The sequence below is a fragment of the Pantherophis guttatus genome, chromosome 3 (assembly GCF_059756535.1).
Source record: "Pantherophis guttatus breed Tessera chromosome 3, ASM5975653v1, whole genome shotgun sequence".
Lineage (NCBI taxonomy): Eukaryota > Metazoa > Chordata > Lepidosauria > Squamata > Colubridae > Pantherophis > Pantherophis guttatus.
The window spans coordinates 15936188-15950508 of NC_142065.1; the positions used below are offsets into that span (position 1 = coordinate 15936188).

At 43.1% G+C, this 14321-nt stretch overlaps 1 protein-coding gene across 1 annotated transcript in view; it reads right to left on the bottom strand.

Annotated features, from left to right (window-relative positions):
* NPEPL1 (aminopeptidase like 1) overlaps positions 1 to 13972 on the bottom strand; it is a 30444-nt gene extending 16472 nt beyond the window's left edge. The window contains exons 1-4 of the mRNA XM_034433104.3: positions 13742 to 13972; positions 6033 to 6218; positions 4608 to 4778; positions 2761 to 2850 (exon numbers count right to left, since the gene is read on the bottom strand). Coding sequence (XP_034288995.1) covers positions 2761 to 2850; positions 4608 to 4778; positions 6033 to 6218; positions 13742 to 13891 — 597 coding nt within the window. The 5' untranslated portion in view covers positions 13892 to 13972. The remainder of the gene's footprint in view (positions 1 to 2760; positions 2851 to 4607; positions 4779 to 6032; positions 6219 to 13741) is intronic.
* Positions 13973 to 14321: the final 349 nt, after the last annotated feature.

Genomic DNA, 14321 nt, shown 5'->3' on the forward strand with positions numbered 1-14321 from the left:
CCTAGTCAGGCTAACCAGACCAAACTAAATCAGACTAAATCAAAGTAAATCAGGCTAATTACACCAAACTGGCCCACAGGTTCCTAGAATGCCATGTCACAATTTCAAACCAGCAGCCCCAAAGTAAAAAACAAAAATTTCTCTCTGGACTTGACAAAATCCTTCTGTGTAGCTATGTCAGCACCCCTCCTTATCCAGGAAAAGTGTAATTGAGCCAACAGAGTGAAATGTGGTAAGGCTCTGTATTAAACAAAATGAAGAGAGATACTTTGACAAGGGCAAGATCTTGTCTACTGTGTCAGGTTAAAAATGATGGACTTTTAAGGCAGTGGTGAAATCTAAAATTTGTTACTACTGGTTCTGTGGGCGTGGCTTGGTGGTGGGGGTAATGTGACTGGGTGGGCGTGGCCAATTTTTATTTATTTATTTATTTATTTATTTATTTATTTATTTATTTATTTATTTATTTTACTTTTAAAGCCATTTTTTCTACAACCTCTTCGGCAAAGAGGTTGTAAAAAAAATGCTTTCAAAAGGCTCTGACGATACCAGCTGAGTTGCCTGATCAGCAGAGGCTTTTTTTCTTTTAAATGCCTTTGACGATCAGGCAACTCAGCTTGGATCGTCAGAGGCTTTTAAAAGAAAAAAAGCCTCTGCCGATCAGGCAACTCAGCTGGGATCTTTGACGATCCCAGCTGAGCTGCACGATCATCAGAGGCTTTTATTTTTTAAAGTATTTTTTCGGCCGAAGAGGTTGTAGAAAAAATGCTTTTAAAAGTAAAAAAAAAGCCTCTGATGATTGTGCGGCTCAGATGGGCATGGGGGGGGCAGGGATTTTTGCTACCGTTTCTCCGAACCACCCGCCTCCATCGCTACTGGATTGGGTGATCCGGTCCAAACCTGGAGCATTTCACCCCTGCTTTAAGGGCCACAGTCATTTCTACTTTGCGGTGCTGAGTAGCCATGGGAAGAAGAATGTGCTGAAGCACACACATCTGTCTACAAATAAATAAATAAATAAATAATCCTTACTAAAATCACAGATCAATATTTTTCATTTTAAAAATGTGAAGGCATATATGAGAAACTTTAGAGGCCGGAACAGGTCATAACAGTAAGGAGTCTCCATGTGCAATGAAACTGTAATTACTACATGGGGGATTCCACAGTATTTTTCCGACTCTTTATTATGGAGAACCTTTGGTGGGAAAGCTGCTTTGAAAGAAGATTGCCTATCATTTCTGTCCTGATTTTCAGAGAAAGGAGTATGAAAGAATCTCTGATCTTGAGTGATTCGGAATGGCAGGATTATAAACTATCAACCCGAAACTATTTAGAATTTCAACAGTACGTTCTACTGTGAAATAATGAGACAGCCATCCTAGGCGATTTGTTTAAGAAATTAGAAAAGGGCAAGTAAATGAATATTTTGGTTAATTTTCTATCACTGGACACCTCTCCTCCAATCTCAATCAATTCTGTTGCTTGGACAGTTATTCGTTATTCATCAGAAGTGCTTTATTGCTGCTTCAAGTGTTTTATCTCTAAGCTTCTCACAAGCAGCAAAATACAATATTAATAATTACAATCCTCATAAAACAAATAAAAGTTATAAAAATATCATCATGGAATTCAGTCATAACAATCCAAATCCTATCATCAAAAACATATCAACGACTACTTCAACTATTCACACCTCAATACACACTGAACAAGGTATGTTTTCAAATGACTCTTGGGGCTCCCATCTGGTAACTGTGGTGCTAGCTAGGCCTTCTTGGACCTCTGGCCCCAGCACAACTGGAAGACATTAGTGTAGGAAAAGAGCACATAGAGCTTGGGGACAGAGTTAAGCATTAAACTTAAGAGTCCTTGCATTCCCACAAATGGATTAATATCAGGCCTAAAGAATCAGGACTATTTGTAACGTAGGACGTTTATTTATTCAAGCTGAAGTTCAACACTAAATTGGCACCAAAGGATCTGGTAAGGATAAGGATCAACAAAATTCAGATGAGGCTGGACCATTTGTGGGAACGTAACAATTCTAAGCTGATGACACATTTAACTCCACCCCTAAGCTCTGCCTGCTCATCTCCTATAATCAGGCCAAGGACTAATTTACCGTATTTTTCGGAGTATAAGACGCACCTTTTCCCCCCCTAAAAGGGGGTGAAAATTTAGGTGCATCTTATACACTGAATGTAGCACCGCCCACCCGCTGGGCCCCACCGTTTGGCCTCTGCCTCCCAGCAGTTACCTCCTTGCAGCAAGCAACAAGAAGAAACAGCGCGTTTCTGCTTCAGCACAGCCTAATTAGCACAAGTTGATTGGATCAGTCTCCCGACTCTCAGCTGTTTTGAGTGGACCTCTGCTGCTTGCTGCAAGGAGGTAAATTGCTGGAGCAGATTTTTTTTTTTTTCTTGTGCTAATCAAGCTATGCTGAAAATGAAAGTAAAGCAGGCTGCTTGCTGCAATGAGGCAAAATTGCTGGGAGGCAGAGGCAGATTTCTTTTTCTTGTTTTCCTCACCAAAAAAGGTAGGTGCATTTTATACTCTGAAAAATACGGTAATCCTTCAGCTTCATTAAACTCTGCTTGTAACTGTGAATTATTTCAGGATAAAATGATAAGTAAAGACCATCACCCTTTTGAGCAACCCTTGGAAAAACAAAGAGTTTTGCTAGAAACAAAAATGAATCCTAGATAGGATTTTTCAAATTCACTGGAAAAATACCAACATCTGAAAGGCATCACCAACCTCCAGGAACTTGTCAGTGTTCATTTCATTGCAAGGGGTGTCAACGATTCGAGCTGCCAGTCTAACCCCTTCTGTAGCACTTTCTAGACACTAAAAGAATAAAAGAAACAAAGGCAGTCTGTGTTTCTGGAGTTTTGTTTCATCCAAACAGGGCATTTTTACTGCCCATAGACTTTTTAATGTATTATGTTTATTCAAGAATCATGAATGACCAAGCATTAAGGATTTTGGGCTAGCCAATTTTAACACAGCAGGGATGGTAGATGTAAGACTTAATAATGAAGGATTAGATCCATAAGAGGGGCTGGTGGCATGACGCCTCTAACCCTAAACTAAAGCAAGTCTTTAGTTTTGTTGGGAGCAGCACAATCAGCCATTGCTTTCTTCAAGGATGTGTGCTGACTTCCTGATCTAGCTATAGATTTGGGTCTTCCTTGTGGTCTCCCATCCTTGTATGAATGGGACATGAACATTCAACATTTGGCCAAGCTCTGACATCCTGTATATATACTTAGAAAGGAATGATTTAAAAAAAAAACCTAATATTACTCAACACTCTGGCCAACCAACAATATTAAATTGTGTTAACAACACCACGAATCATTTAAGATGTGGAGAAATATGCATCACATTGGCCTTATTTTACACTAACTTCATGGAAACTCATCCAAGAAATCTGTCCACATTCCAAATTATCCCCAGTCAGAAAATATATTTATGCCCAATTCAATTACAGCCTTTCCCAACCAGCTCTTCTCCAGATGTGAGCAACAAGGATATCCAGTTGTCATTCATTAGGAGGAAAGGATGGGGATAATGGGTCTTATCATTCAATGTGCCTGCAGGGTATCTATTCAGGAAGTGTGAACTTCTAGATGTAGGATGTTATATTTGAAAAAAGCTGGTTGATGGTCCTCTTTGCATATCAGTTGCATATCAGCAACCACTGATATGTTTGATAGTCTTTGTGTACATTTTAATGTCATTATTCATTTTAATGGTAGGTTGGACCATGCCCTGGTAGAAGAGATCAGGACAGCTGGTCCTCACTTCATGACCACTAGTTCAGCAACTGTTTAACTGTTTAAGAGTGCAGAGAAGAGCAACAAAGATTATTAGGAGACTGGAGGCTAAAACATATGAAGAACGGTTGCAGGAATTGGGTATATCTAGTTTAATGAAAAGAAGGACTAGGGGAGACATGATAGCAGTGTTCCAATATCTCAGGGGCTGCCACAAAGAAGAGGGAGTCAAGGTATTCTCCAAAGCACCTGAGGGCAGGACAAGGAGCAATGGGTGGAAACTAATCAAGGAGAGAAGCAACCTAGAACTCAGGAGAAAGGGTTTCCTGCCTAAGCAGGGGGTTGGACTAGAAGACCTCCAAGGTCCCTTCCAACTCTGTTATTCTATTCTAACTTGAGAGAGTGCTGAACAAGTGGTAGTCATGACTAAACCTCAAAGTTCCAGCTGTTGCAGAGCCTCCCCAATCATGTGATTGCAGCCTGGTCACTTGGCAACTGGCTTGGATTTCTGACCGTTGCCATGTCCTACCGTCATGTGATCAGAATTTAAGATTTTCCCTGCCAGCTTCCCAGTAGCAAAGTCAATGGGGAAGCTGGCAGGAAGTCGGACATTGCAGTCATGTGACTTCACCCACAGTGATTGCCTAATAATGGCAACTGGGCACTGCCAAAACTGCTGGCGCCAAGTGGCACAGTCACTTGATGCTGTGTTTTACAACTGCATTGCTTAGTGATGGAAATTCTGCTTCCAATTACTGTAGTTAAGTGAGGATTAGCTGTAAATAATTTATAATCTGAAGAATTCTCTGGAAAATGTCAACTTACTTTCAGCATCTCAACCTCTACTGGGCCGTTGTTTTGCCCAATTAAGAAAAACTCCACAACCACGGTCTTCTTCTCTGTACGTCTAGATGAACTGGAGCGAAGGGTGAAGAGTGGGAAGGCCCGAGCTATGGCACAAGCTGAAGCAAAGACTTCTGAGCGCTCACACACCATCTGAAATAGATAACCAACACTGATTTTTTAAAAAAAGAAAAAGTACGTTGAACAAGTTTTTACTGAGATAAAAGGAGTTTAATCCATGTTTTTCAAACTTTTTCCCTGGAACCCCTGAATCCCACAAGAACTCAGTGATGTTTTGCGCGAGACAACGAAAAACCAAAATATTAGTTTTCTAACACAAGAGCAATGTTTGTTTGTTTTTTAAAACCTGGGCAGATTTAAGAAGTATGGACTTCAACTCCCAGAATTCTCCAGCTAACATGTCTGAGTAGGGAATTCTGGGAGCTGAAGTCCACGTATCTTGAACTTGCTCTGGTAGAAACCCACTACGTTAGAGCTTTGCCTTTTGGTCAGCAATTCTGAGGATTAAAAAAAAAAAAAATCAATGGGTTCTATAGCTTGAAAAAACTTCAAAATCCCTTCTGTCATCTTACACACTTATATTTGGAAAATTACAGCCTTCAGAGTAATTTTCATCAATGGCTTTTGGGTTGCAATGAAGCTGGAGACAATTATTTTGTTCCATTTCTGTTGTGTGTCTCTAGACACAGAAAGCAGGTTAAAAGATTAAAATAAGCAAAGCATTATGACGGATGGCTAATTTCCTGGAAGAATGATACTTGTTTTGTTGTTATGTAGTCCACCCACACAGAGACTAGTCCTTGCTTGAATAGTGACAATTTGTACAATCCATCGGAGAGAAGGAACACTGATTTAGACTGCAGAGAGACTTACAGCAAACATTCACAGATCTCAGCAATTGCATTTACGCAACCAATTAATCTGACCTGTTTCTGGATTGGCATAATATTCTCGATAAGATAACCAATTGGTCTGGGTTACTACAACACACCACAAAAAAAATCTCACTAATATTTTGCACACTACAAAGAGACAATTGCCAGGCCTTTAAATGATATCGCCATGCACACTTAGCGTCAAGTGATATTCACCTCCATTTTAGAAATTAACTACAGCTAGTCCTCATTTTAGCAATCACAATTGGGACCAGCAACTTGGTTGTTAAGCAAAGTGGCCATTAAATGAAACGGCAACTGTGGTTATGATCTTCCTTCAGCTTTCCTTTACTTTACAGATCTGCAAAGATTATCAATGCAATGACTGGTCACCAGGTGATTTTATAAATTACTGAGAACGATCATGAAACGAGGTCGCCCCCAAATTGCAGGTTTAAGAAAAACCACCCCCTGGAAAGCTTTGAGTGCTTTCTCTCCCATCTTCACTTACAAGGATGCATCTCTTGGTTCCTCCAGGCAAGCACGTCCGGATAACCCGGGTCAGGAACTGAGCAGCAGATGGGCTGTTATGTCGACTCACCCGGGAAGGTAAAGCCGCTACTGTGGCATGGTTCAGGTAGAGGGGACAGCTGTCGGTGGGGTTGGGGTTCAAAGTATTTAATGCCGCTTGCCATATCTGAGAACAGAGGGGGGAAAAGTCAGGTCTTCTGCAGGCAACTGTTCTTCAAGCAGAACCTTCAGTTCAGGGAAATCCTCAAGGGTGGTCCAAAAAGTCGAGATGACAACCACAACGGTGCACCTGAAGCTCTGCCCATTGTGTGGTATGTAAAAAAATGGGCAGATCTTCAATTGCACCATTGTGTTGCCTTTTTGGATCATACCCCAAGGACAGCAATAGCATTTAGGCTTATATACCACCCCACACGTACAGTCAAGGCTATGGTTTTCCCAGTTGCAATGTATGGCTGTGAAAGTTGGACCATAAGGAAGGCTGAGCGCCAAAGAATTGAGGCCTTTGAACTATGGTGCTGGAGAAGACTCCTGCGAGTCCCTTGGACTGCAAGGCGATCAAACCAGTCAGTCCTAGAGGAGATCAACCCTAACTGCTCTTTAGAAGGCCAGATCCTGAAGATGAAACTCAAATACTTTGGCCACCTAATGAGAAGGAAGGACTCCCTGGAGAAGAGCCTAATGCTGGGAAAGATTGAGGTCAAAAGAAGAAGGGGACGACAGAGAATGAGGTGGCTGGATTTTTTCTCCCCTTCTTTTAAATTTTTAAATTGAAAATTTAATTCGTTTTAAATTATTGGGAATTTTAATTGTCTAATTTGGTTTTAATTATGTTTTTTAACTTTTGTATTCATGTGTTTTATTTTGTGCCTGTTCACTGCCCTGAGTCCTTCGGGAGTAGGGCGGTATACAAATTTAATAAAATGAAAAATGAAATGAAAATGAAAATGGAGTCACTGAAGCAGTAGGTGTGAGCTTAAATGGACTCCAGAGGATGGTAGAGGACAGGAAGACCTGGAGGAACGTTGTCCATGGGGTTACAATGGGTCGGACACGACTTCGCAACTAATAACAACACACACACACACCCATAGTACTCTGAAGCACTCTCTAGATGGTTTATAATGTATAAGCATTATTTGCATATTGTCCCCAACAATCTGGGTCCTCATTTTATCGACTTTGGAAGGATGGAAGGCAGAGTCATCCTTGAGCCCCATCAGGATTGAACTCCAGGCTGCGGGCAGCTTGCCTGCAGTACTGCATTTTAACCACTGTGCCACCCGGGCTCTAATGGGATGTCCTTGTCTGATCTTTTAGAACTCTTCTTTCTGTGATGCCTGACGTTTTTCCTGCATGGGAAAGACTGATGCAAACTGGCAGGGATAATGGGAGCATTTAAAACTCAAGGTGTTTTTTTAAGTGTACTCTTATGATGGGGTAAACATCCATGCAACCATTTACCAAGTGACAATTTGCTACTGTCATGGAAGATCCCTGTACCAAAAATTAGAAACCATGGGATACTGGAAAGACAGCAATATTCTTTTTCTAGACTGAATGGCTGCCAAATGGGTTTTCCTGAACTCCCAGCATTCTTGGCAATGGCTGGAAATTCTGGGAACTAATGTGCAACATCTGGGAGATATCTAAATTGAAGAAGGCTCCTCAATAAGGTAATTTGCCACTTAATTACCACGTTATTATAAGTTCCTCAATGTAAAACATGCATGCAATCAACAGCAATGTTGTCCTAGGACTTAGGAAGTGGGCTTTTCCTCTAGAATGATATCTCCTCTCAATATTCAGACCACTATAATCCTGCAAGCCTTTAGGCATCTTTTAAGAACTTTACAGGGACGCAGTGGCTCCCTGTAAAGACGCTGAGCTTGTCGATCGAAAGGTCAGCAGTTCAGCGGTTCGAAACCCTAGTGCCGCATAACGGGGTGAGCTCCCGTTACTTGTCCCAGTTTCTGCCAACCTAGCAGTTCGAATGCACGTAAAAAATACAAGTAGAAAAACAGGGACCACCTTTGATGGGAAGGTAACAGCATTCCGTGCGCCTTTGGCGTTTAGTCATGCCGGCCACATGATCATGGAGATGTCTTTGGACAGTGATGGCTCTTCGGCTTTGAAACAGAGATAAGCACTGTCCCCAAGAGTCAGGAACAACTAGCACATATATGCGAGGGGAACCTTTACCTTTAAGAACTTTTTCCCCCAAAAAAGTTGATGGTGTGGCAATCTGATGGGTAATTGTTGTGGTCTGCCAGCAGCCTGTGGAATTGGCAGCAGAGTCGGACAGTGAGGAGGCTGGGGAGGAACATGGGCCAGTCCTGGAGTTTGGGGAAGGCTCGGACAAGGGCTCTGCCTTGGAGGCAGAGATGGGGCCAGGGCCATCTGGGAGTTATGTGCGGACTCCAGAGCCTCCAGAGTTGGACATCAGAGAGATAGAGGAACAGGGGGAGCCTGTTCTTAGTGTGCGCATGCGCAGAACTGCCAGAAGGCAAGAACAGTTAAAACAAAAGGGACGACTCAGGAGTAAGGTTTGGAGATGATTGGCCCCTCCCATAAGACATAAAGGAAGAGCAAAGGCACGTGGGCCTTTGCAGAAAGCAATGTTGTGGATGGTGTCGGTTTGTACTTTGAAGCTCCATTTTTGTCTCTGTGTTTCCGTGTGGCCTTGCCAAGATAATTGCCAATTAGGCCTTTGGCAGGTAGGTGTTTACCAGCCTTATTCGAAGGACTGTGGCAGACTTCTGTTGGACTATTTATAAACTCTTGGTGATTCAGCACGTGCTGTGAATGAAAGTAATTCACAGCTGTTAAAATAAAAAAAAGGAGGTTTTGGGTCTAATTGTGTGATTTTTACTATATCAGGAAGCCTAGGTCAGAACAGGTAGTTCTGGTTTTGATTGCTATATGTAATGTTCTGAGCTTTGTTGCTATTTTTAAGGAGTTCACTGGTTTTAATTGTATGCTACCCAGAGCTGCCTTTGATTTCAGGTGGCTTTATCAAGCAAAATTATACCAATCAACCTGCCTAACAAAAGTGTAGCTGTGATTAACTGCTCTTGTAAGTCCACTGGCTAGCCACTAGAGAAAGGGGACAGCTCTCGATAATCAAATCAATTGAGTTAACCTACATATAAGGTTGTCATCCCTACTGATGTGAGCCTCCAAAATCTAATTTTTAGAGCCATCAGATCTGTGCTCCATCAGTCCAGTTGACTACAAGATGGCAGCAGAGAGATATAGAAAATTCCAGCTCTTTCCTGCTACCTAGCAGTTGCCTATATATTTGCAGCCCTAAATTTTGGCACAGCAGTCAATGTAGGAATAGCAGTCAACATCACTGCTTCCCATAGCACTTAATATGGGAAACAGAAATCCCTCATTACCCCCAGTGCAATGGGAGTGTGGGAATTTAAAGGAACCCTTCATTAGGACCTTTCGGACCTTTCCGGACCTTTCGTCGGGCCCTAAAAACTCATTTCTTTCAGTTAGCCGGTCTCTCTTAATTTTATGATTTTATGGTTGGTTTTAAATTTTGATATGGATTTTAAATTGATAAATTTTAAACTATGGGCCAAATTTAATTATTTTAAATCTATTTTTAATCGTACTTATGTATAAATGTTTTTTATTTTGGCTGTTCACCGCCCTGAGTCCGAAAGGAGAAGGGCGGTATAGAAATTCGAATAATAAATAATAAATAAATAAATTAGTTCCCCCTCTATGGCTGGGGGATTTACACCAGCGAGTCCTAATTTACAGTCCTTCAAAAATGCATGCATGTGTAATCTTTTTCTAGACAAAATGAAGATTCTTTTGCATTTAAGCGGCTGCATTCGCACATCATGCTAAGTATAGCTTTTTTTGGTTAGACTCTAATTGGCTGGGTGAAAGCTAAGCTACAGTCCATGATTCATAAATTGCAATGGCCAAAACTAGACATGATCTCTGTCTTAATACACTGGGTGCATTAGACAAGACAATATTTTAAACTGGAACCATGGCAGTTTTCAACTGCATGAGCTTTTTCAGAGAAATGGGAAGCTAATATTAGAGAAAGTAAATACTATTAAGGGTAAATTAAGTAAATATTAGTAGTAATAGTAAATAAAGTAGATACTAATAGTAAATAAAGTAAATACTAACAGTAAATAAAGTAAATACCGTGTTTCCCTGAAAATAAGACCCTGTTTTATATTTTTTTGAACTCCGAAATAAGTGCTTGGCCTTATTTTTGGGGAGGTCTTATTTTGGGGCACGTGGAGGAAACCAGAGGAAATGGCAGGGACCGACTGTGCATGCATTTAAATATTTTCGGGGAGGGCTTATTTATGGGGGGAGCTTAAAAGTCTGATTGGGCTTATTATCAGGGGATGTCTTATTTTCGGAGTAACAGGGTACTATTAATAGGGGGTCTGAATAGTTCCCTTGAAGAGCTGAGGGCCTATTTAAAGAATCCTCAAGAAGGGGGTTGTTTCAAAAAAGGCCATAGAAAGCTGTCGTTGCTGTTATTATTATTAAATTTAAATTTGTACACCACCAGGATCCCAAAGGCTTTAGTTCAAGATTCAAAACAAGTCTCCAATCATGGGGAGGCCCAGCTGTTGAAAAGTAAATAAAAATAGCTGGTGAAAGTCATTAAAAGGGGGTAGTGTCCTTAATGCAACTGTTGGCACACACACCTTCACAACATGCTTCTCAAGTGTGTGATATGCTGGCCCTGATGCTTTGTCAGTATTGCTCAACTAGGAGAATACATGCTGATTAATCAAAACAGAAACTGCACGTCTCTCCTGGCTCAGCAGAGCAAATTATGGCTTATGTGGCACTCTGCCTATCTAGTGTTAAAACTCTTGTTGTGACGGATACCTTGTAAACTACCAGGAGACAAAATTGGAAAGAATAGGGTAAGAGTGATTGAACTACGATGACTTAAATGGGCTAATTTAAAGAATGCTGGGATCCATGATTTCTGTGGGGATGAAAATTGGAAAAGCTTCAGTGCCAACATGCTTTCTGACTATAGCCCATAGGTTGCATAGCACAAGGGAAGATGGGAGGGGTGTATTCCCAACTTTTTTCCTGCTTCTTTCTGGCCCCTGTACTCTACTGGCTGACAGCAAGGCCCAATAGGCGAGTGGCCATTGGCTGCTTTGGACATCTGAAATCTTTTAACAGTGGTAGCTGTTGAGGGAAAAATGAGGAAGCCTCTCAGATGCCTGCTGACAAGGTAAGGATGCTGTGTGTATGTATGTACTGGCGGTGAGCATTTTTCCTCTCCTCATGCTGGCTGGGGAATTCTGGGAGTTGAAGTCTACACGACTTAAAAGCTGCCAGTGTTGAGAAATATTGTTCTATTTCAACTCTATTGTACTGTCAAATGTTTATTTAAAGCTCACCAAAAGGCCAAGCGTGCATGGGTAGCACTCTTCAACTCTTTTCAACAATAATCCTGTAAATTGGGCTGACGGTGACATACTCCATGTGCTTCCGTGGCTGAGGGTAGGCCTAGTTCAACACCTTGAATCTTAAAAGCTTGAATTTCATACTCCCATTGTGAAATTATAAGAGCTAGAAATTCTGCCCGTATACAATAGCAGCTGTATTTGTAGAAATGGCAGTTCCACTGCGAAATTCTGAGAGTTGAAGTCCAAGTATCTTCACAGTGTTGAGGCTGAAAAATCCTGCTGTACAGGTCATCTTCAATTTACCTCAATTTGGTTGACCAGAGTTTCCATTACTATGCAGGACGGTTGTTAAATAAGTCATGCCTGATTTTAATGGCCTTTTTTGCCACTGTTGTAAAGTGAATCTTGCAGCTATTAAACAAATCTGGCTCCCCCTGTGACTTTACTTGTTAGAAGCAGGCTGGGAAGATTGCAAATGGTGATCCCAGGACCCTACAACAGCTGTAAATAGATGCCAATAGTAGTAGCCAAATACCCAAATTTTGTTCATGTGACCTTGGGAATGCTATGTATGGTTGTAAGTGTGAGGACAGGTCATAAGTTACTTCTTTCTTTCTTTCTTTCTTTCTTTCTTTCTTTCTTTCTTTCTTTCTTTCTTTCTTTCTTTCTTTCTTTCTTTCTTTCTTTCTTTCTTTCTTTCTTTCTCTTCTATACCTATACTTTATTCATGGCCTTTGTAACTTTTAATGATCACTAAATGAATGGTTGTAAGGAAATCCATTCAATTTCCTTGTCAATATAAGAACACAGGGGAAAATGGAATAAAATCTAGAGTAGTGTTTCTCAATCTCAGGAACTTTTACACGGATGGACTTCAACTCAGCAAGTTCCCCAGCCAGCATGATCTAAGGGTCCATTCACAGAACATCTTATATTACATTTACTTTGCTTAACCACATTGATTCAAGCACAATTGGCTGAACTCACAAAACACCTTAAACCACAAACAAACTCTTTTACTAGGCACAAAGATTAGGTTTACCCAACACCTCAAAGAAGCAAACAACATTTTGGGCCAGCCTAAATCTGTGACTTCACATAGCATTACCAATCAATAAGTCTATCTGAAGGCCATTGTATAGCTCTCTTAGGAAGATATGAAAAAGAGGCAGGCAAACATCTGGAAGCTTATGTGATTAACTAGGGGAAAAGGGTTGGGGGCAGGGATAAAGCGCAGGCAGCAGATTGCCACGAGGTTAGCAATTTCAAAATCCATTTAATTTGGAATCTGCACTGACAGCAACGAAGACCAGATCCTCCGCATCGGGAATCAGAGCATCGCTACTCCCCATACATTCCTCTCCATCTTGCAAAGCTCTCCATGAGGGCAGAGGGCTGCAACCCCCCCACTCCCCACCCCCGGGGCACAAAGCTGTTCTACTAATGCAGTGGTTCTCAACCTGTGGGTCGCGACCCCTTTGGGGGTCGAACAACCCTTTCACGGGGGTCACCTAAGACCATCGGAAAACACATGTTTTCAATGGTTTTAGGAATAATTTTATGGTTGGGGGTCACCACCACATGAGGAACATGTATTAAAGGGTCGCGGCATTAGGAAGGTTAAGACCCACTGTACTAATGGAAGTGAATTATCTGTAGCTCAGGGTTGAATTGTGGAGTCTTCGGTGGTCTCAGAGCTTGGTTTGCTTTGCAGACATTTCATGACCCGACTAGGTAACATCATCCGTGCCAGTCAACAACACTGGAAGTTTTTAAAGAAGAGATTGGACAACCATTTGTCTGACACGGTTAGATATGCTTTCCTGCCTGAGCGCGGGGGGGGGGGGGGTTGGACTAGAAGACCTCCAAGGTCCCTTTTCCGATTCTGTTTATATTCTATTCTATTCTAGTTTAGTTCGGATAAATGAAACATCTTGCAAGCAAACCACTCAACTTGGGCACCACCGAAGGAACTCAGCCCCGAGCAGAGCGCCGGGAGAGGCGCCGGGATTCAACCCGATCGCCGCGGCCGGAGCGGTTCGCGGCTCAGCCTAGGCCTCCCTGGCAGGAGTTAAGGGCGAGGGGAGGGCGACCCGGCTCGAGGCCGGCAGAGCCGCGGCTGCAAGAAGAACGAACGACCGGGGAGGGGTGGAGGGTGGGAGCCGCGGCTGGCAATCGGGGGGTGGGCAGCGCCCCTTCCAAAGGGCGAAGGGGCGTTGGGCAGGCGAGGAGAGGATGAGCCGATGCCAGCCCGACTCCGCGTTACCTCCTCGGTGACCCTGGGCTGCAGCTTGCCCCGCACGTGAGCCCACGGCAGCCGGTGGAGGTTCTGCAGCTGGCCCAGCACCAGCACCGGGCGGCTTTGCGGGTCCGCCTCGCCAGCGCTGGCCTGGAACTCCAGCTGCACGCTCGCCATCTTCCTGCCCGCGGCGCGGCGGCGGCTCCTCCCAGGCAGGTGCCGCGCCTGCCTCCCGCGGCCGCAAGGAAAAGGACAGCGCGGAAGGAGGAGGAGGAGGAGGAGGAGGAAGAGAACGGGAGGAGCCGCTGAAGGGCCGGCCGGGTTTCCAGGGGTCGAAACAGGCCATCCTGATATGCCACGGGCCGGCGGCTGCCGCTTGCCTTCTTTGCAGGGGATCGCTGTCAGGGTCAGGGAGGCTGTTTCCTGGGGGCCCAGCTAGATTCCCCTGAAGCCTGGTCCAGCTAGAAAGTCCACAGGTAGGAGAAGCTCCTGGCAAAGAAGAACGTGCTCTAGAGCAGCGTTTCTCAACCTTGGAAGCTTGAAGATGGGTGGACTTCAACTCCCACAATCCCCCAGCCAGCGCTGCTGGCTGGGGGATTCTGGGAGT